General features: G+C 65.4%; 3 protein-coding genes across 4 annotated transcripts; 1 reads left to right on the top strand and 2 right to left on the bottom strand.

The window, feature by feature from the left end:
* Positions 1 to 89: 89 nt before the first annotated feature.
* On the bottom strand, positions 90 to 5229 carry REEP6 (receptor accessory protein 6). 2 transcript variants are annotated; one of them, XM_049807969.1, is made up of 6 exons: positions 5059 to 5229; positions 2018 to 2111; positions 1609 to 1747; positions 1127 to 1295; positions 797 to 864; positions 98 to 239 (listed from the first exon to the last, which is right to left on the bottom strand). In XM_049807969.1, exons 1-6 carry the CDS (start codon positions 5171 to 5173, stop codon positions 222 to 224), a joined length of 603 nt encoding a protein of 200 aa, XP_049663926.1. In that variant the 5' UTR covers positions 5174 to 5229; the 3' UTR covers positions 98 to 221. The 2 variants fall into 2 exon arrangements, with proteins under 2 accessions (XP_049663927.1, XP_049663926.1); XM_049807970.1 differs by lacking the exon at positions 797 to 864 and having other exon boundaries at positions 90 to 239.
* Positions 5230 to 6180: 951 nt separating this feature from the next.
* PCSK4 (proprotein convertase subtilisin/kexin type 4) lies at positions 6181 to 11488 on the top strand. The gene is made up of 14 exons (XM_049808392.1): positions 6181 to 6204; positions 6294 to 6389; positions 6547 to 6675; positions 7360 to 7436; positions 7551 to 7639; positions 8204 to 8376; positions 8456 to 8668; positions 8914 to 9014; positions 9386 to 9489; positions 9657 to 9774; positions 9967 to 10143; positions 10451 to 10575; positions 10915 to 11034; positions 11106 to 11488. Exons 1-14 carry the CDS (start codon positions 6181 to 6183, stop codon positions 11480 to 11482), a joined length of 1923 nt encoding a protein of 640 aa, XP_049664349.1. The 3' UTR covers positions 11483 to 11488.
* Positions 11489 to 15592: 4104 nt separating this feature from the next.
* ADAMTSL5 (ADAMTS like 5) lies at positions 15593 to 20812 on the bottom strand. The gene is made up of 12 exons (XM_049808077.1): positions 20720 to 20812; positions 19706 to 19775; positions 19463 to 19623; positions 18961 to 19021; positions 18749 to 18857; positions 18526 to 18653; positions 18313 to 18436; positions 17604 to 17687; positions 16870 to 17033; positions 16543 to 16786; positions 16193 to 16264; positions 15593 to 16111 (listed from the first exon to the last, which is right to left on the bottom strand). The coding sequence occupies exons 1-12, from the start codon at positions 20776 to 20778 to the stop codon at positions 15798 to 15800; spliced, it is 1590 nt and encodes a 529-aa protein (XP_049664034.1). The 5' UTR covers positions 20779 to 20812; the 3' UTR covers positions 15593 to 15797.
* Positions 20813 to 21439: the final 627 nt, after the last annotated feature.

Below are 21439 nucleotides of genomic sequence, written 5' to 3'. Positions count from 1 at the left end.
AGGCACCGCCCACCCCCTCCCCGCTCTTAAAGGGGCCGCGCGGTATCACGGCGCCGCCGCCCCCCACAGGGAAGAGGCGGGTTCGCGGAACACCGAGGGGGGTTTATTGGGGACGGCAGCGATGGGGCACGGGTCTGGGCAGAGAACCCAGACCCGCGGTCGTGGTGCCGGTGGGACCGGAGGCTGCTCTCACTTGCTCTTCTCCGCTTCCAGCGCCAGGTTCATGGCTGCTCCGGAGGCTGCGGGAAACACGGGAATGGCCTTACGGTCTGTCCCTGGAGACATGGACACCCAGCCGGTGGCTCCCAGGGACGAGCCTGTCCCGGCCATGCATCACTGTGCATCACCGTCCCGTTCCCCACAACGCCCGGCGTCACCGTCCCGTTCCCTCCCGCTGCGGCACCGGGCTGGCACCCAGCTCCTGCCCTCCCTGAGGCCGGCGGGCAGCTGCCCGCCCTGCCTGCACCCACGAAAAAGGAGGCTTCGAACGGGAACCCCAAATCGACGCCAGCGCCGAGGAACACGCGGACATGGCGGGGCCGAGGGAGGACGTGGGATCTGGCTACGGAGAAGCGGGAGGGAAAGCGTCTGCTCTACCCACGCCGAGGGAGAAAGGGACGGTTGCGTGCGAACCACGCCGGCGTCTGCAAGAGCAGGAGCTCGGTTTGGCCGGCGCCGCCATGGCCGCAGCCGTCCGCCGGATCCGGCCAAGCGGCTGGCGGTAGCAGCGAGGCGATGGGCACGGAAGGGCCCTTTCTCCCTTCAGCGGCAGCGGGAACCGCGGCTCTTTACATACAGACAGGCTGAGCTGCGGTGCCACCTCGGCCGCCAGCCGGGCTCTGCTGCTGACCAGAGTCTGCAGGACTGGACCGCCAGGCGCAAAGAGAAAAAGAGAGAATTACAGAGAGGGGAGAGAGAACCCCCCCACCCCGCTCGGCTCCTGCCACCACGGGGAGGGACACGGCTGCGGCCGCGAGAGCACGGCCCGCCGTCACGGAGAGATGGCCGCTTGCTGGTGATTAAAATGAGAGCTGTCCACGTCCCAGTGGAGCCGGGCCGTGTTCCGGGGAAAACTGCCTGCCCCAGACACGGAGCAGGATGGCGGGGACCGGGGGACCCGCGTTACCTTCTCGGGTGATGCTGGAAGCCACGTCCAGGGCTTTGGTGCTGAGGTTGCCCAGCACGTTGTCCACGGTCTGGTGGTGCCTGAGGAAGCAGGGCCGGATAATGTTCTGGTAGATCACCTGCGACCCGTTCCAGGACACGGGGGCCATGCACCACACCAGGAACAGGCACTGCGGGGAGGAGAGACGCTCCAGAGCTAGAAGATGGCGGGGCAGGGCAGGGGCTGAGCGAGGCAGCCCCCCAGAAGTGGGGCAGTGACGGGGCAGCAGCTGAGCTGCTCCAGTTCCCCCCAGCCTGGTCCGAAGGCAGCTTCCCAAGGCCGGAGCTCGCTGGAGGCATCAGAACCTCAGGGAGCTCCACGCTGGTCTGCGGCCCCACCACAGCCACCATCCCTGCCCTGCTAACAGGGCAGAGCCCACCACGCTTGGTTCCTCCGAGTTCTGCCATCGGGCGAGAGGACTCTGGCCCCGGCAAAGACGTTACCTTCCCAACGTAGTAGAAGGGGAACCAGTAGAGGAAGATGTCGGAGAAGAACTCGGCTACGCTGAAGACGCCGTACACCACCCAGTAGGTCAGCCACGTGGTGTCGTCCTCTTTGCTGGAGCTTTCGATGGCTTTGATGCTGCGGCAGGAGAGGGGAAGGGCACTGCTGCTGCAGTTCTGCTGCCAGGGTGGGCACCTCCTTCCCAAGTCCTCCAAAGCCTGAAGCAAACCTGCCTACCGGGTCCTGCTGCCCCAAGCTGGGACCGTGCCAGGTCCCAGCATTTTCAGGAAGGTCTCAAGAGCTTCCCAACCATAACTGCCTGTTCATTTACCAGGGAGACTCTCAGCTAAGGGCAGGGAACGTTCTCCAGATGCTGCAGGGAGGCTGGGCTGGGACGCTGGTACTTACGAGACGTACGCGGGGTAGGCGAAGCCGATGAGGTTGCAGAGCAGCGAGGCACCATAGCCGAACACGAGGTACAGCCCCAGGAACGCCGCAGAACCTGCCAGGGGACACACAGAAAGGACAGTCGTGTAGCTGCCGACACTGAGACGGCAAGGAGAGACCCCAGCTCAGTCTGCTGAGCAGGATTCTCATCCCAGTAGCGAGAAGAGGCACATACCAGGACGCTCCAGTTGGGAATAACGACCACCCCCAATTAAATCCAGTACAACCCTCCACACATCAGACCACTGAGGTGCTCAACACGCCGCTTGCGCAGCCGTGCTGAGCCACGGCACACGGCAGAGTCTGCTGTGGAGTGCAGGTGCTCGCTCATCCCCAAGGGAGCAACGACCTGGACCTGTCACCGTTTGTCCCCTCCCTGGCCTGGAAAGGACTTTACCACAACAAACTCGCCGCGCTTTCAACCCATCGCCAGCCTGGACCCGGGCCCAGGCTGCAGAGTCATCGGAAGCGGAGACTTGAACACACACGTACAGTCCAAAGTCAAGGCACCGAGCTTTTCCTCTGCGCGGGGGACTCAGAGCCACTTGGCATTTTGATGACGACTGTTCAAGGACAAGCCTTGCTACTGGAGCCAAGTGCCCAGCAGCAGCCTTGCTGCCAAAGCCTGCGTCTCCCTCCTGCTCCCTGTACGCGTCTCCTGCATGTGCTCGTGCTGAGCAGCCACTGTGCGTTAAGGATTCAGCCCCCCGAGAACCAGCAATCCAATCCCGCTTCCCTGTTATTAAATTAGATCATTAAAATTAAATGTAAGCCAAGGCTTTGGTCGTTTGGAGCCTGCCCAGCCCTCAGACGCTTGCAGGAGTTGGGAGAGCTGGCGGATGGGGGAAGCCGGGGCAAGGAGCCCTTGCTGCCAAAACCACGGCCACAGCGAAGAGCCCTCACTCCCGCATGGGCTCGGACGGCCCGGAGATGCCAGCACCCAGCAGCTCCCTCCCAACCTGCTCAAGGCAGCTGAAACACAGACCCTGAAGGGGCAGAGGGCAGGGAAGCAGCCCGGGGACACGCAGAACCGGAGTCGAGGGCATTTACTGTCAGAGCCCAGCAGCGTCTCCCCTACCCTGCGTACAAACTCCTCCGTCGATGTAAGCGCCTTGCCCTGCAGCGGGTAGAAAAGCCAGGACTTAACCTGTCTGCGCTGGTGAATTCGAGAAAAGCCCTTGCTCGGGCTCAGAGGACGGATTATCCCCGCTCTGCTCACTGCAGCATTTCTGTCCCCGGTGTGAGGCAGCCGCAGCTCTGAGCATGAACGGGGCTTTGGGTCTTTCCCAGGAGACGGGCAAGAGCAACGTGGCTTTGGAGCAATCATAAACCTCCCTTCAAGGAAAACTAACAGGCAGGTTCAGGCAGCACTGGGTTTCATTCCTCCAAGAGCCTTAGAAGGGATTTCACGGGCTAAGTTTAGCCCCCAGAGAAATTTATGTAACAGCAAAAAAACCAAGTGAAAGGCTTCGCTTACAAAGAAGAGCTGCTGAGGGGGGTGGCTGGAGCCATCCCACGGTGCCTGTCCCGTCCCCCCTCACCCCCGAGACCCCCCAGCCCCACGCAGGAGGGGACATTTGGGAGAACAGCGATCCTTACAACAGCACTTAAAAGAGAGCGAGGCTTTGCCAGTCTGGCAGAGAGAAGGTTTCCCCAGTGAGGAGGGCAAGCAGCTGGTGTGACGGCCAGCCTGGCCGGCCCCGTGCCTTGGGAAGGGGACACCGTCCTCCTCCGGGATGATTTTTAATCAGCTGAAGCCACCACACAGCTGACCTGGGTGTGCTGCCCAGAGGCCAGGCAAGATGGGCTCCAAACTGCAGCCCATGGGTTGCTCCTGGCTTCAGAGATGCGGAACTGACCTCGCTGGGTTCCAACACAAATTAGAAATTGCTCCAGAATGAGGGGAGGGAGAAATCAAGTATTTCTAGTTCAGCAGCAGCTTCTCCTTTCCAGGACAGGGACCGAGAACATGGGACCATCGCTCTGTGGTGGGAGAAGCGGTGCCTCCACTCTTCCCCTACCCCCAAAACTCCATCACACCTGAGCACGACCAAAGCCCTGGGACCATTTTGCTCAGAAGATGCCCAACCATCACGCACCACATCCAAACACAACACGTGCCCGTTCACAGACCCCTTTCCCCCCTCGGAGCAGGAAAATGAGCCCTGCAGCAGGGAAAGGGCCAGGAAATTGGACCGGGAGGCAAAAGGCAGGGGAAGGGCCCAGTGGGACGTGGGCAACCGGGAAACCCTGAGCCCCTCCTGGGAGGTTTTATATAAAATACCAAATTGCAGAATGTGGACAGGCAATTCACAAATTGGCAGAGAGCGGCACGGGGCCGAGGGTCAGAGCCGCAGCGAGGACAGAGGAGAGGAGTCACGTCATGCCAGGAGGCCGTTCCCTGGGGAGATGCCGGCTGGTTTCTCATTAATGAGCAAACAGGATCTCGTTAACAGCCGGACCTCAGCCCTCCAGCTGGGGAGGAAGGCAAGTCCCGCTGGATGAGCGGGACATGGGGAACGGGTGCTCCTGTCCCCAACGCCTGGTCTGACCCGCCATGATTTGGGGGCTCACTGGTCAGGGAGCGGGGACCCCCCCTCCGTCAGGGCCAGGCTTCTCAGGGGTCTTGCGGGTCAGGCAGAGCCCACCGACACACAGACCCCCGCGAGCGTGCTTCCCCTCGGGTTGGGGTGTGGGATTTCACACCTGCCAAAGGTGAGGACCGGCCGGCGTGGCCACCCCCCTGGCCCCCATCCCAAACGGGGGGGAGGGGGCTCTGCCTGCCCTGCCCGTGCCCCCTCACCCCCCCGCAGAGCCCAGAGGCACGGTGAGGGGCTACCGGGGCACCCCAGGAAAGAGAAGGGACCCTGGGAGACCCCCCCTAAAACGGGAGAAGCAGGAAGGGGGCAGACAGCGGGGGCCGCGCTGGGGTGGGGGGATGAAGGTTGGGGGTGTCCCGGGGAACCGGGGGTGTCCCGGGGAACCGAGGGTGCCGGTCGCACCTGTGGCCAGGTAGAGCCGCCGGACGCCGGTGCGGGCTTCCAGGCGACCCAGTAGGTCGCCCAACGGCCCGGGGCGATCGAGGAGGCGCTGCAGGCGCTGCGGCACCGTGCCCATGTCGGCGATAGCGGCGGCGACGGCGACCCCGGTCCGGTCCGAACGGATCCGATCCAATCCCCGCCCCCGCCGCCTTCCCGCCGCCCCCGGGCCAATGCGGCGGCGGGGCGGGGCCCAGAGGGGCGGGGCCAAGGCGAGGGGAGGGGCGGGGCGACGCTGTCGCCATAGCAACGCCCGCTCAAAACCGCACACCCCCCCGCCCTCCGCGGCGTGGATGGCGGCGCGACCGGGGCCGGGGCCGGGGCCGGGGCCGCGGCCGCTCCTGCTCCTGCTCCTGCTCCTGGGGTTGGTGGTGGTCGCCTCCGCCGCCCCGCCGGTCTCCGCCGAGCCCCGCGTCTACCTGAGCAGCTGGGCCGTGCGGGTGGCGGCGGCGGGGCCGCGGGAGGCCGGGGGTCTGGCCCGCCGGCACGGCCTGCTCTGCCTGGGTCAGGTGCGGCCGGGTCGGTGCCCGCAGACCGGTCGGGTGCCGCGGGGAGGGCGATGGGGCAGGCGGGGACTGGGGCGAGCCCAGCAGCTCCCGTCCACGCACCCTCGTCCCACGCCGTTGTCCCCCTTCGCTCATCCCCTCCGCTCCCCCCCACCCTGTGTCCCACAGCGGGACGCTGGTTTCTTGTTCAAATAGGGCTGTTCGATCGTTCCCTCTAGTGCTTTTAAACCGTCGGAGGTGGGTGAAAGCATAAGGGGCGCGCGTTGCTGATGGCCTCTGTGTGCGCACGGGTGAGCGAGGAAACCCGAAGGACACACGCGACCCCCCCCTGGGAGCCCACCCTCTCTCCAAGCGACCCTCTCCGCTCGTCTTGCCACGTACAACTCGCATTAAATGCGCCTTTCTGATCCGTACGGCCCACGCAGAGCTGGCACACGCGTCCGCGGCCCAGCTGCTTGTCTAAAAACTGCCTCTTACAACAGCTCTTTGCTGCCTGCAGGTGATGGAGGGAGAGCCTTATTATCATTTCAAACACCGTGGCACCAGGCAGAAAGCCTTAAGCAGACACTGGGGCTGGAATATGCGCCTGGCAAAAGAGCCAAAGGTAGGGAGGAGGCGCTTGCAAGGACCCAAGTTACCGCATGCCTGCTGGGCAGGCTCTGCCTGCCACCAACAACGCTGCTTCCCACCCAGGTTCTCTGGTTTGAGCAACAAACCGTAAAGAGGCGCACGAAGAGAAGCGTCAGTGTGGTGCCGACAGATCCCTGGTTCCATAAACAGTGGTACATGGTGAGATTTTGCCACTCTCTCGTCTAATCCTCCAGCAAATCACCTCCCCGATGCGTAAACAGGACTAATGCGAACAGTGATGAGGCAGCAGAAGAGGCCTTGAAGGTCACCCGCAGCCCGCTACCCAGGGGCTGATCAAATTTAATCCGTTTTCCAGAATAATGACATCAATCCCGATCTAAACATCCTCACTGCTTGGAGCAAAGGGTACACGGGGCTGGGGGTCGTGCTGACCGTCCTGGACGATGGGATTGAGAAGGACCATCCGGACCTGTCTGCCAACTACGTAACTATGAGGGGCCGAGCGGCGCGGGCTGCAGGAACCGGCTCCTTCAGGGCGTGTTGTCTCCAGGGTGGGTGGGAGCTGGTGCCTTCATCCCGCCCGTGGGACTTTGCAGTGGGAACTCAGCCTCTCTGTGGCTGAATCAAAAGGTTTGACGTCTCCCGCAGTGCATTCTCACATCAAGGAAACGTTAGAACTTGTACACTGTCAAGCCCCCAAAATAGATGTAATTACAGCAAGCTGCAAAGCCAGTAAAGCTGGTAAACCCTCACGTGCTCCGAGAGCCGAGAGGAAAGGATAGGTAAATCTTAGTTCTTGTTTATAACAACATCGTTTCAGTGTTTGTAGTTCCTCTCTCCTAGCTGTGCGGCTTGCCTTCAGGTGACTTGCCATGCTGGGCTTTCTCAGTGAACATAAGCCTGGGCACGATGAAGCAGCACAGCGATGTGCAAAGTTATGCTCCTTTAGCGAAATCCCATTTCCAACAACCCCAGGATAACCCGGTACAGTCGCTGGGTGCGAAGGGGCACCCCCTGCCCTCTCCCAGCGGGGCAGGCAGCGAGCTCACGGGCAGGCAGGGTGATCCCTGCTGCCAGACACTGGGCGAAGCACCAGGCGCCTGCGTCGAGCTGTCACAACCCATGCCGAAAGGCAGTTTGCTCATGCCGGTGCCTCTTTTTGCAACAGGACCCTCTGGCGAGTTACGACTTCAACAGCAATGACCCCGATCCCCAGCCCAGGTACGCTGCCGGGGATGAGAACTGGTAAGTTTTGCCCAGCACCCTGTGCTGGGTGCTTTATCTCTCTGGGGGCTGAGGCTGTCCCAGGCCCCTTCACCCCTCACAGAGGATGGCTCACAGGCTAACTCTGCCCCTCAGGCACGGGACACGCTGTGCAGGAGAAGTGGCAGCCGCAGCCAACAACCGCATCTGCGGAGCAGGCGTTGCGTACAATGCCAAAATCGGAGGTGAGCTGTTGCTCCGGCGTGCTGGTGGGAGGAAAGCTGCAAACCGACTCTGGCACCCTGGGGGGACACATGTGGCCCGAGGCAGGGCTGTTCTGGGGGGGGGGAGATGGGGGCTTGCAGGTGAGTACCGCACATCCAGCCATGGTGCGGGGCTCGGTGCTCGCTGGGGCTTTAATGCCCACCGCAACACCAGGCTCCGGCAGGCAGCACCAACACTGCGTGGGCTCAGGCTCCCCTGAGGAAGCAAGTGAGGCAAATGGGGTTAAAAGGTGGGAGAACTCACTGGGCTTAATTGCAAAGGGCTTAACGAGGAGCTTTGGGAACCAGCTCACAGCAGCGGCTGGCTGCAGACCCGCGGGAGCCTGATCTCCTTAGGGCAGCATCATGTGAAAGGTGCTCAAGGCAACCGGGGGGTGTGGGGGGTGTGAAGTGGGGGCCAGCGAGATGCCCCTCAGCCTTTACATCGGTGTAGCGTGCGTGAAGGTCCTGTCCACCCAGAGCCAGCATGGTCTCCTGCGTGCTGCCGCCTCTCGGACACTGCTGCTCCTCTTCCTGGCCCCGCAGGCGTGCGGATGCTGGACGGTCCCATCACGGACATGGTGGAGGCTCAGTCCCTCAGCCTGCGTCCCCAGCACATCCAGATCTACAGTGCCAGCTGGGGCCCCGAGGATGACGGGAAGACCGTGGACGGGCCAGGCGTGCTGGCTGCCGAGGCTTTCCACAGAGGGGTCACCAAAGTAAGCTCGGCGCTGGCCTCGGGGACCTCACCGGCACAGGGACTCCCCGCTCATCCCCCTCCGCCTCCCTCTCTGCCAGGGCCGGGGTGGCCTCGGCTCCATCTTCATCTGGGCCTCTGGCAACGGTGGGATCAACTACGACAACTGCAACTGTGATGGGTACGCCAACAGCATCTATACCCTCTCGGTGGGCAGCGTCCTGGCAGGCGGCCGGAGGCCCTGGTACAGCGAGAGCTGCTCCGCCATCCTCACCACCACCTACAGCAGCAGGACCACGAGCGAAGTGCAGATCGTAAGTGCCATGCCGGCTCTGCCGGAGCAGCTGTGCTTGGGCAGACACCAGTTCCCAGTACAGAGCTGGCTCATCCAAGCCCTCCTTACCTGGAGAGGGAGCCTTTATTAAAGTGTCAGCATTAGACCCCAAAAAGCATGAAGGGACCCAGAGGGAGCATTTATTGAAGTTGCCCAGCTCCAAACAGTCCTGCCCTCTGCGCCAGCAGCAGGCAATGGTGCCGAGACCCCCCTTCTTCCCCCCAGGTGACCACTGACCTGCACCACCGCTGCACTGACAAGCACACAGGCACCTCTGCCTCGGCCCCGCTGGCCGCAGGAATGATCGCCCTCGCGCTGGAGGCCAAGTAGGTGACATCGTGGCAGCGGGACAATCCCCAGGGAGAGCCTGGTGCCTCGCCAGGACCCTGAAGGGACAAGGAAGGGAGACTTTGCTAGCAGGGAGTTTGGGGCATGCGGAGCTGAGGTCTCCCAGGGCTGTGGTGGGGCAGCATCTTCTCCCAGGACACTGAAGGAGAGCAGCCAGAGGCAGAAGGAGACTTGTCCTCTGGAGGTCTCTGTTGCTCACTTTTTGGCAGTGAAGGAGGTTGTGGGGGGACCAACTTCGACCCAGACAGCAAACTTAATTACCCACATCGGAATTTAGAAGAGCCAAATCTGACCCTCAAAAGCTAACCCAAAGCAGAGACCTCTGTCCCTAAATCCTGCTCGCTTCCAGCCCAGCACTGACCTGGCGTGACCTGCAGCATCTCGTCATCAGGACCTCCAAGCCCGCTCACCTGCAGGCAGAAGACTGGGCTGTGAACGGGGTCGGGCGCAAGGGTGAGTTCAGTGCTCAGCCGCTGCCTGCCCTGCCTGCTCCTGCTTCCCTCCCCTGGCTGCGGCCGGGGTGTGCTGCCCCTCAAACTCCTGCCAGCATACCTGGGGCAGGAGCCCCCAGCGCTCTCCCAGCGCAGAGGGGTCCATCTTGGCTGGCATCTGCTTTTCAGTGAGCCACCACTATGGCTACGGGCTCCTGGACGCTGGTCTGCTGGTGGAGATGGCCAAGGAGTGGACAGGAACTCGGCCCCAGCGGAGGTGTTCGGTCAAGGCTCTTCACACCCCCCGGTAAGGGCCGATATCCCCTGGGTCCGACCTTGTAGCTGTGGCCATTGCAGGAACAGACGTTGCTTCTCCAAAAGTGGTCTGCGCTGCACGGCTTCTGCTGTAACCACAGGGATGTGCTTCGAGGCCATGGTAGAGGGCAGGATGCCCATGGAGGGGGAAGAGATGCCCTTACCTCTGTCTTGTACTTGGTAGGAACATCGGCTCCAAGCTCACCGTCTCTACAGACGTCTCCTGCTCTGGGAGGACCAAGCACATCCGCTCGCTGGAGCACGTCCAGGTCCAGCTCTCTCTGAGCTACAGCCGCAGGGGGGACCTGGCGATCGCTCTGACCAGCCCGATGGGGACCACGTCCACGCTGGTGACTGTGCGGTAAGGGCGCTCTGCGAGCTCGCAGGGAGCACGTTGCAATGAGACTTGTGAGCTGGTAGGGTGGGGGGCAGAGGGGGGTCCTCCTCTCACAGCCTCGCCTGGGGCCAGGAGACTCTCCCCCACACTGAAGTGGCTGCTTCTGGTCCCCAGAGGCAACAGGCTCACCGTGCCCAAAACTCTTCTGTGGCCCTTGCCATGTCTCAGCAATGCCCCCTTAAAGCAAGAACAGGGTGACTCTAGGGCCTCCGTGGGCCGTATCCCTCCCCCTCAGCCCCTGGGCATCACTCCCGGTTCTCCTCTCCTCCAGCCCGTACGACACCAGCCAGCAGGGCTACAAGGACTGGACCTTCATGTCCACACACTTCTGGGATGAGAACCCCAACGGGACTTGGACACTCCGGCTAGAGAACAAGGGCGATGCCTATAACACAGGTGGGTGCCCAGGGCCCCGGGGGAGCAAGCGCCATTCATGAGGGTCACCCAGTGCCCAGTCATTCTTCCTTCCTCCACTTTGATTAGCAACTTGTTGACTTGTCCTTTTCCTGCTCCTCCCGAGTATGTGAGCCTTCTTTTTCCACAGGGACATGCTTGTTTGTTTTGAGGGTGTCTCTGGCCAGCACACAGCCAGGAAGGGGGCACGGCTTGCTCCCCACCCCCCCCCCCGTAGCCTCAAAGCTTCCAGCCCGACATCCACCAGCTTGCAGATCCCAAACGCTGGAGGGTGGGAACATGGGTGCCATCAGCGCCGAACCCTGTCCCTTCTGCCCCCAGGTCTGCTGACCAGCTTCATCCTACACCTCCACGGCACAGATGAGGAGATGACAGCCAGGCATTTTGCAGCCTCTGCCACGGACAAGTGCCTCAGGTGGGACGCACAGGGAACGTGCGAGGGTAAGTCTTTGGGCAGGAGGGGACGGTGCTTTTGGCCCCGCAGCCTGGCCGATGCCACCCTTCCTCCACAGACTGCGGCAGCTCTTTGTTCGCCTACCGGCACTCCTGCCTGTCCTACTGCCCTCCGCGCTACTACGGCCGTATCCAGAGATCCGCCACCAACGCAGCCCGCGTCTGTGCCAGCTGCCACCCCTCCTGCTACACGTGCCGGGGCGCTTCGGCCAACAACTGCACGGCCTGTCCTCCTGCCGGCACCTTCGATGAGCTCACCCGCTCCTGCTCCCCTCCGCAGGGCTTCCCCGCCGAGGAGGGGCTGCAGAGTGACCTTCTCCCTGTCCTTGTCTGCGGGACCCTCATCCTCTCCGCCTTCCTCTATGTCACATACCGTGTGGCCTTTTGCATCACGAAAGGTAGCTCCTGCTGTCCCCAGGCTGGAAGGGCAGAATGACACCAGCCTGGGCTGCACAGACACAGGGGGCTGGATCCCAGCCTGGGACAGAGCTGCCCTCGCCTGGCTTCCAAAATAAAGTGGTTGTTGCCTTTCTGGACCACCCTCTCCGAAGGGTAATTTCCCTTCCCAGCAGAGCCTGGGCTGATCCCAGCCTGTGTCCAGCTCTGCACATCAGCAGGGACACTGGTTGTGGGTTCCCTCCCCGCCTGGCTCATCCTCTCCCCCCTCCCCACACACAGACACCCCCCCAGGGACCCCGACCTGGCACGCTGCTGCGAGGGAGCTATTTCCAGAAGAGCCAGGAGCCCTGCGCCCTTTCCCACGCGTGGAGGGCCGTGGGGAAGAGGAGATGGGACTTCTCTCCAAACAGCTGCACCCAAGTGACCGCCGCCAGCTCCTCCGGCACAAGCTGAGCCGTGAGACCACGCAGCTTTTGGCAGAGGGGAGGCAGCCGGGCTCCGAACCGCTGCTTGGGGAGAACAGCCCAGACCCATACCACACATTACAGAGCGCGGTGCAGTCCCTGGTTCTTGTTTACCAGCAGCCTTTAATTCTTAAAAAAAGGGGTCCCAGGGTTGCCTCACCCCACGGCCGCCCTGCTCTTCCCTCCCCACCCCGCCACAGCAGCGAGCAGAGGCAAATGGCTGGCAGCAGCGCAGCAGCAGCTGCACCCCGGCACGCAACGCGGCACCAGGCAGGGCTGGGACGGGCACGGGGAGAGCTGCCAACTGGGGCCCTTCCAGGGGCATCGGCACCACGCCGGGATCAGCCTCCCAACCGCAGGACCCCGGCTGCCCCGGGACACGGCCGTGGCACGGCAGGGTGGGGGTGGTTTGTTCCCCCCCCCCGCCGGCCGTGCCATCCCCGAGCGCGTTTGCACAGCTGAGGCGTGCTTGGGAGTTACAGAAGAGAGCGAGACCTTTGTCCAGGCGTATAATCACCCATGAAAAAGCCCTTGGCCGGACCTTACAGAGCGCAGACAGGAGGGAGCTGGGATGGAGCTTTTCCTCAAAAGGCACTGGGATCCATGCCTCGCAGCCTGCCTGGGAACGCGAGCAGAGCACGGCTGCAAACACCAAGGGAGGGGCCTGGGGGCAACGGCTTTGCCAAAACACCAGCCCAGCACCACGGGATGAGTTGAGAGCCTGGACGCTCTGGACTGCGGCTTCCTATGGCAGCGCGAGCCTCGCCGGCCCCTCCGAGGGGTCTTCTCCGTCCCGCTCCCCTCCGTCTGGGCTGCCCTTAGTCCTCAGTGGGCAGCCTGCGGTGCGGGAACTGACGCTGGATCTCGGTGCGCACGTCATCCTGCACGGGGAGAGATGGCGATGGGGGGGGGGCTGTGCCCAGAGAGGGGGTCCAGGGCAGCTCACACTGCCCTGCCCCAGGAGCCCAGGGTGCCCATCCCCTCTCCAGCCCCCCTCCTCGGTCCTCACCACCCAGCCAAGCTGTCCCAGCAGTGGGGTGAGGTGCAGCAGTTCTTCATCCCGCGGGTCCCCCCACCACCTCTGCACTGGGATCCAGTTGGCAGCCTGGGGAGAGAAAGGGTGAACGCTGGCCACGGAGGAGCCGTCATAGCCGTGGTGGTCCCAGTGAGCTGGTGGACACAAAACCCCCTCCCAAAATCCATCACTGCCGGTACCTGGGTGGGGAAGCCCTGGATGGCGTGGTCCAGGGCCACCGTCTTGGCCAGGCCCCTGCCCAGGCAGGTCAGGTCCTTCCAGTAGGAGCCCCGGGCACAGAGGCAGTCCGGCTGGGAGAGGCAGCGCCTGGAAGGGGAGGCAGAGCCCGTGGGGACCAGTCCCTGCCACATGGGAGGTCCCCAGTGGGGCTTCACCAAGGCCATCATCACCTGATCAGCTTCTTCTTGGGGTCCAGCACATCCAGGACCTTCTCGGCATAGTCCCGCTTTGCAGTTGTGAAGATGAAGATCTGGAGGAGCAGGCAAAGGTCCCCGCACAGGCTGCCCGAGTCCCTCCCTCCCCGATGCAGAGGCACCCCACCGGCTTCCCGCAAGACCCCAGGGGAACGCGGGGGCTCTGGGTACCTCATAGGTCTTGGAAAGGCTCTCCAGGAACTGCTCCGCATGGGGACGCAGCTTCACATGGACCTGGAAGGGAACAGCATCGCCAGGCAGCCCCAGCACCCAAGTCCTGGCACCCAGGTGGGACCAGCACCCCAAGCAGGATCCAAGGGGCCCCTCAGCCACCCTCTCCCCTGGGGTCTCCTTCCCCTCTGGCTGTCAGGGGAGGACATGGGCACAGAGGCCACATGGACAATGTGGCTTGTCACAGCCCTCTGTGCCCCCCCACCTCAACCAGGGACCCAGCACCCCACTGTCCCAACCCCAGCACATGAGCACCCACCTTGTAGGAGTCTCCCTGGAAGACCGTGGTGAAGGTGGCCACGGCACCCTGCCGCCAGCCAGCGAGCATGGAGGAGCAGACCAGGGTCCCCTCCTGCGGAGCAGGGAACAGAGTCAGACCCCAGCCCCAGGGCTGCAGTCGTCCCCCCCAGACCCCCCCAAGCTCACCAGCTCCAGGACGAGGGTGCACTCCGGCATGCTGCGGGTTTTTCGGGGACCATCCCTGCCAGGCGCTGGGACCGCAGGGACCAGCCTGGCCGGAGGAAGGCAGAGGGTCAGCAGTGCTGCAGGGCTGGGGGGCTGCGGGGACCCCCTCCCGCATACTCACAGGCTGGGGGCAGCAGGGTCCTGGCACTCATCTGCAGGGAGCCCCGAGAAGTAGGCACCCTTATAGCGGGGCTGTGGTGAAGGGCTCATAGGTTCTGTGGGGACAGAAGGGTCCTGGGGTGACCCCCACTTCCCCAAGCAGGGATTGCCCTGGGGGGGGCGGACACAGACACACTCACCCCTTTCCCCGGGGCAGGGGGGAGCAGACGCCAGCCTGCAATGCTCCCCCTTGAGACGCAGCTTTGCCAGCCGGCCCTTCCTGGGGGTCACAAACTCCAAGGGGGGACACGGGACACGCTCCCAGGAGTCCCAGCCCCACAGCGGGCAACGATCATCCCCGTCCCCTTCTCTCTGCCGGCTCTTAGCCCGCCGGCAAGCCCCAGCCTTGGTGGCCAAGAGCCCCAGGTCCCGGCTGCTCTCCCTGCGGGGTCTCTTTGCACATGGGGTGACCGTCCCCAACCCTGCCATGGCTGGGACAGCCGGACAGGGACACCCCAAGCACAGTATGCCCAAAGGCGACAGCACAGAGCAGCAGCCCTGAGGCTGCCAGGCATTGCTCCTGGGTCATCCCCCCAAGGGCAAAGCATCCAGCACACCCACCCCTACCCAGGGACAAAACCCCCCCAGCAACCCCAAAGCAGCCATGGGGGGTGGGGGTTGGAGGGGGCATTTTTATAGGGTGGAGGCACTTTTTTTTTCCAGTCCTAATCACCCCAAGGTGCTTCTGCCTGCGTTCCAGAGCACCTGGCACCAGCCAGGCTTTACTGGGACCAGCTGGGGAGCCCAGCACAGAGCTCGATGCACCCCCAGGGCTCATCTCTGGCTCCTGGTGATTAATTACACAGTGTGCTAAGGAACCTCCTGGGCTGGCAGCTGCCACTCAGGGCACCCACCCCAGGTACCCCCCCCAGCTGTGGCCCCAGCCCCATGCCCAGTTTGGGAACAGTCACCAGCGATATGAGCTGGGAGAGCTCAGCCCTTCCCCAAGCGCCTACTCCAAACCCAACCCCGGATGGGTGCGAGACCACCCCCGGAGCACCGAGTGGGAGATGCACCCCGCAGCACCCCTGGACACATCCTGTCCCCCCACGGGCCCCGCGGTTGTGCCCGCCAGCCCGCGGGTTGGGTTACGGGCGAGGGGGCTCCGGCACAGGGAGGGACCCGCTCGCCTCTGCCGGAAAAGAGATAAGCAGCAGGTCCCTGACCTCGAAAAGCAGAACCTGGCCGGCGTCCATCTCAGGGACAGGGACACGCTGCTGGGCGGGAGCATTTCTCTGGGGGCTCAGCATGGGGACGAGGGAGGGGACCCCCTGCGGTGGGGAGGGCATGGGACACCCTGGGCCGGTTCCAGCCAGGAAGGCGCACGCGGCGAACGAGGTGATATACAGGTTTATTTTCTGCAAAAAAATAAATTACCACCATCCTCCACCCCTCCGCAGCCAAGTCGACCCCAAGGACGGCGAGATGCCCAGCACAGAGCAGAGGGCAGGACGGGGGGGCCCTGGCCCCTCCACAGCCACGGAAAGGGTTCGGTGCACGGCAGGAGCGTTGCCAGCCCCTGGGTTTGCCCTCGGGGTCCCGCCGGCTGCCCCCTCCCCTGGCGATGGAGCCCAGGGAGGGGGTTCAGGGCGGCCGGGGCTGGGGACAGTGCTGGGCTGCCTCCCGCACCAGCCGGTCCTCACGGGGCGTCCACGGCCGGGCATAGCCGTTGTCCTGCAGCAGGATGCGGTTGAGCGTGTGCTCGTAGTTGACGTGCCGCCGTGCCATGAGCAGGTACTCGCCGCCCTCCTGGAGCCGGGGGCAACCGCAGGTGTTGGGGACCCACACGTATTCCCGGGACACCAGCGGGAAGCGGTGCCGATACGGCGTTTTCACCTCCACCTCGTAGCGCGTCTCTTGCCCCACTAAGCGCTGTGCCAGGATCTGGCCCTGGAAGACTGAGGGGCGAGCGTAGGGCACCCTGAGCTGGGTACTTTCCTCGGCATCACCCCGAGTCCCTTCCCGTCCCCGGCGCTCACCGAAGTCACTCTGGCAGAAGTGCCAGATGCGCTGGGAACGTCCCTTGGGTGGGCGGCACCTCCCGCATCGCTCTGCGGGGGCAAAGCTGTAGCAGTTTAGGGGGGAGAGGGGACACTGCACCCCCAAGCCCCCCTCCTGCAGCAGTGGGAGGGGGAATGGGGGTCTTCACCCCATAAGGAGAGAGGGGACATGTGGGGCTCCCGAGGGTCCGGGGGAGGGTTTAGTCAGGGGACCCTTTTTTAGGGTCCCCATCTCATGGAGAACCCCTGGGGGTCTCCAGGACCCTCCCCACAGCAGAAACCCCAGGGTTATGGGGGGGCTGTTGGGACCCCCATGGGGGAGCAGGCACCTGCGGCAGCCCCGGCCACGCTCCAGCCAGGGGGGCTTCTCGGTGGCGGCTCCGTGGCAGAGCCCCTGGGCTTGGTCGGCGGCGCCGGGGCCGGGGTGACCGGCGGCTCCGGGGGTGGGGGGCTGCCGGCCCCCCGGGGCTGCGGCTGCCGCAGGGGGCTGGTGTTGACACGGCCGGGCTGGGGGTGCCCACGGGGCAGCCAGAACTCGTACTCGATGCCAGGGTTGGGCTCCTGCAGCAGGACCTGCGTGGGCAAGGGCAGAGCTAAGAGGAGCGATGGGGGCCGGGGGCCAGTTGCCCCCATCCCCGTACCACCCCTGCCCTCACCATCACGTGCAGATCTTTGTCGGTGGGCCCGGGCGCCTCCAGGGTCTCGGTGCCATCGGGGTCCCTGGCATAGTGCAGCTGGGTGCCGGCCACCTCGTATGGTCCCGGCCAGGCAATGGACCAGTCCCCGTTGAGCACGTAGCGCCCATCGCTTGTCATCAGGGCTGCGGGAAGGAGCACGTCCAGGGGCCGAGCACTGCGCGGTCCCCGGGACCCCCGTGCTGGGCTGGGCTGGGGGCAGCCCAGATGCCTGGGTCCCCACCGGAGGCCTCTCCCCAAGCAGGGAGGGCAGCGTGGGCTGGGAGAGCTGCGGTCGGGGCTCGGGAGAAATCTGCTTTCTTGTAAGAACTTGGCTTCGGTCCCAAGCCGGAGCCAAACCCTGGTGTGCAAACCCCCCCCCAAGCCCTGGCGCTGGCAGAGAATGGGGCCCCGACTGGATCGGGAGAAGGACTGGGGGGCCTGGGGACAGGGGTCCTGGTCCTGGTCCTGCAGTGGCTGGCCTGGCCCTGCTCCAGCTCAGCCCTTCCCAAAACCCATGGCCGCAGCCTCTGGAAAATTGCCCCAAGCGCCGGCAAGTTCACTGAACCCGTGATGCTCAAAACAGCATCTGAGGGGGGGAACCGGCACGGCACGGCACGGCACAGCCACCCCCTGCCCTACCCTGCCTGCACCCATGGGTGGCACCAACCAGGACCAGCTGGAACGGACTGGGACGGAGACAGGACGCGTCCTACCGAGGTAGTTGCGGCTCTTGTCCGTCACCTTGATATGGGTGGCCCCAGCTGGGATCTTGGTCACATTCATGTACCCAAAATAACCTGGTGGGGAGGGCACAGTCAGGGCAGAGCCAGGGCACAGGCCGAGGGGACAGCCCGTGGACAGGGGGGGACAGGGCTGGGGCGGGAGGGGACCGGGCACAGAGGAGCTCTGGGTCTGGTGCAGCCCCAGCCCCAGCCCAGGAACCGGCGACACGAACCCAGCCTGGTCCCACATGCTGGGACATCTGGGGCACCCGATGATGGCCCTGGGGTGCCATCCAGGGCTGTCTGCCCTCACAGGCATCATTGTCCCTACAGCCTGGCCAGGCACCCCATGGACACTGGATACGGATGCACGGACCCTGGGTGCCCCCAGGGACCCCCAAACAGCCCTGGGGACCCCATGGATGGTGCCTCAGAGATCCCCCACCCGCCCTCCGGAGGAGCGATACCCTCTGCAACGAGACAAAATCGCCCCGGTGAGGGGTCTCCTCCAAGCCCCCTGCCCCTGTCCCTAAGTGTTGGGGACAGGAAGGGATCAGGGACGATGCCCCAACAGCAATGAGGGAGAGGGGACAGGGGACCCAGGCGACGCCTCGGGAACACAGACGGGGGATGGGAGGACAGGGGAGCCAAGAGCCAAAGCATTCACCCATGGAGGGGGCCGGGGCAATGGTTCATTCACCGGAGGAGGGGTCCGTGCCCTGGAAGAGCCGGTGGACGAAGAGACACGTGTCGTGGCCGCCGCCGCACTGGCCGCAGGCGTCGGGCTGCGTGCCCGAGCCCAGAATCCCGTCGCAGCCCACGCTCTGCGGGGAGCCGAGACACAGCCTCAGGGTGGGGGGTCAGGGCTGGGGGTCCCGGGGGTCCCGGGGATCCCGGCCCTACGCACACCCACCAGGCAGCGCCCACCAACGCAGAGGTCCGAGGAGCCGGGGCTGCAGCGGGTGCCGTCCAACACCCGGCCGAAGGTGTAGTAGAAGTTGTGCCCCATGGCCAAGCAGTTGAGGTCACAGACGTTGGGGGCTGCCGGAGCCAGGCGGGAAGGGAAAGGGGTGACGCCGGTGGCAGCCATGGCCCCCGGTCAACCCGGTGATGCCGCCCGCCGCCCCAGGACTCACCTCCATGGAAGGGCACCCAGCGGTACCGGGCTTGCGTGCCCAGGACGGGCTTGTTGTCATAGAGGGAGCACTGCATGGCACGGAAGGGCACCGAGCCGCCGGGACAGCCCTGCGGGAGCGGCAGGATGGAGCCCCGCGGGACGGGGAGGACGGAGCCCTGCGGGGCCAGGACCGGGGCCGGCCATGCCGTGCCATGACCCTCGCACGCTCACCTGGAGCTGGCAGAGCCGGTACTGCCGCGGGTCACCCGTGCACGGCTCCTCCTCGGTGGACCTACGGCCACAGCGTCAGCGCGGCGGGGACGGGGCACGGCCTCCCCGAGCAGCCCTGCCTGCACCCTGCGTCCCCCACGGGGTCATTCCCCATCTCCGGGGCCAGGATGCTGCCGAGCCACCGAGCTGCAGCCGGGTGGGAAGCGACGCATCCCCACGAGGCATTGGGAGCGGGGACCACGATGTCCCGCATGGGGGCCACATCCTGCTGGAGCTGCAGCCCAGAAGGGACGTGGCAGGGTCCGGCTCCCCCGCTGCCCTCCCCGATCCCTTCCCCTCCAAAATCAGGCTGAAATTTAGCCAGGGCGTAGCGCGGTGCCGAGGGCTCGCAGGGACAGTGAGGAGTCGGCGACAGAGCTGTGTCGTGGGGTGTGGGTGCTGCGGGGGGTGTGGAGGAGTGGGGACACCCCGGGGGGGTCATGCTGCCCCGTCCCCCACTCACCGCAGGCACCTCCGGGTGCGGAGGGCGACGCCGTCTCCACAGGAGCTGGAGCAGGAGCTCCAGGGTCCCCAGGGCCCCCAGGTGCCCCGGGCCGGCTGCCGGCGGGGCCGAGCAGGGGCTGGGGGCTCGGGGACCCGCGCCGGTGTCCCCAGGGCAGGGCCCTGCGTGGAGGAAGGTGACGGTCAGCGCCAGGGCTGGGCTCGAGCGGCCTGGGGGTCCCGCCGCGCACCCCGAACCCCTCACCTGCGCCGTGCCGCCGGCGCAGCCCAGGCTAAGCCAGGCCAGGAGCAGCAGCCACCATGGTTGCCGGCACCTGCGGGAGCAGAGATTGCTGAGCCCCACCGTCCCCAGGGACCGGGGCGGCCGGCAGCGGCGTGTCCCACATCCCGGCATCGGCGCTGCCGAGGCGGGAGGGCCACCACCGTGTCCCCCACGGGGACCCCAGCGAGGGGGACGGAAGCGAGACGGAGGCAAGACGAGACACAGCGGGGAGGGTCCCCACCACCGGCGGCACCAGCCGGGGATGTGGGGGTCTGGTGCCACGCGGCAACACCGGAGTCTCGGACCCCGAGCAAGGCCAGGCGGGTGGGCGCAGCCGAGCAGGCGACGCCGCGTCCCGCACATGTGCCCCACGCGGCGGCGGGCACGGGAGACGACACCGCCGCCGCACCCACGGCCCTGCGGCGGGGAGCCGGGCTGGGCTCGCTGCCTGCCGGGACAGGACCAGACCTGCGCGGCGGGGCCGGGACTCCGTGTCGCTCCCTGATCCGGATCCGGCCCCGCCATGGGGGTGAGCGGGATGGGGGGTAGCAGGGGGGACCCCCCCGGTCCCAAAGTGCCTGACCCTGGAGCACCCCAACCTGCCCAGCCCGGGGGTGCAGGGGGGTGAATGGGGGTGCTGGGGAGGGTGCTGGGGTCCCAGCCCCGTGTTGGGGAATCCCCCGGCCCAGCCGGTTTCCTCCTGCCGCGCAGCTCCCACGGGGACCCGGGGGTCTCGAGTGGCCACCCCGAATGCCTGGGTCCCCCCGGCAGGGCCGGGGATGGGGCGGGGGGTGGCAGTGCCTTTGCTTTTGCGGGGGGGGGTGGGGGGGGTCCGGAGCCCAGCGAGGGTCCGGTGATGCCCAGCCCCCGCTGGCAGCCGGGGGACGCGGCTGTGCCTCAGTTTCCCCCGCAGGAGCGGAGCTGACCGGGGAAAGGACGGGGAGGGGGGGTTGCTTCGGGGGTCCGCGAGGGGTTAAGCAGAAATCGGGACCTTACCCGGCACCGTGGGGTCCCCCGCTGGGAACCGGGACTCCCCGACACCCCCACCCGGTCATGCCGCCCCTCGTCCGGGGCGTCCCGGCGGCAAAATCCCGGGGACCCGGGACGATCGGGCATCGCTTGCGCAGCTCCGGGGGGGGGGGGGGGGGCGAGGCTTCCCCCCCCCCCGGGCTCGCCTCCCGTCCCTCCCCGCTGCGTTATTAATATCCAGCCCCAAAGGTGCGCCCAGCCCTCCCCGGCCGCCCGTTAACCCTTCGGGGCCCGGAGCTCCGGCGGGCGAGGGGGGGACCCCACCAGCCCCGGTTGTAGAGGGGCAAGGTGTAGATAGGACACCACACCCCCCCCCCAGTCTGTCTCGCCCTGATCCAGGACCCTCCCGGTTACTCTGGGATGCTGGGGCAGGGGGGGGCTTCGTCCCACTGGGGGTCCCTGCTTAGCGATCGGTAGATGCAGCGAGATCTGCTGCTGGGGGGGCTTGGGCTGTCAGGGGCTGGTAGAGGCAAGGGTGCTGGGTGCCTCCTCCTCGTACTCAGCACCCAGGACCCCCCCCCCCCCCCCCCCCCCCCCCGTCCAGGCACCCTCAACCCGGAGTTGAAGGAGTTACGGTGCTGGGGTGCGGGTGTCCCTTGGGGTGTCCTCACTGCCGGGCACAGCAGAGCGGGCAGGATGGTGGCCCGGGGGTGCGCAGGGGATGAGCTCCTCGGATGGTTCATCGAG

This window comes from Accipiter gentilis, chromosome 8 (assembly GCF_929443795.1).
Source record: "Accipiter gentilis chromosome 8, bAccGen1.1, whole genome shotgun sequence".
Lineage (NCBI taxonomy): Eukaryota > Metazoa > Chordata > Aves > Accipitriformes > Accipitridae > Astur > Astur gentilis.
Note: the sequence above shows the minus strand (reverse complement) of the source record. Positions and strands in the feature narration are given on the sequence as shown.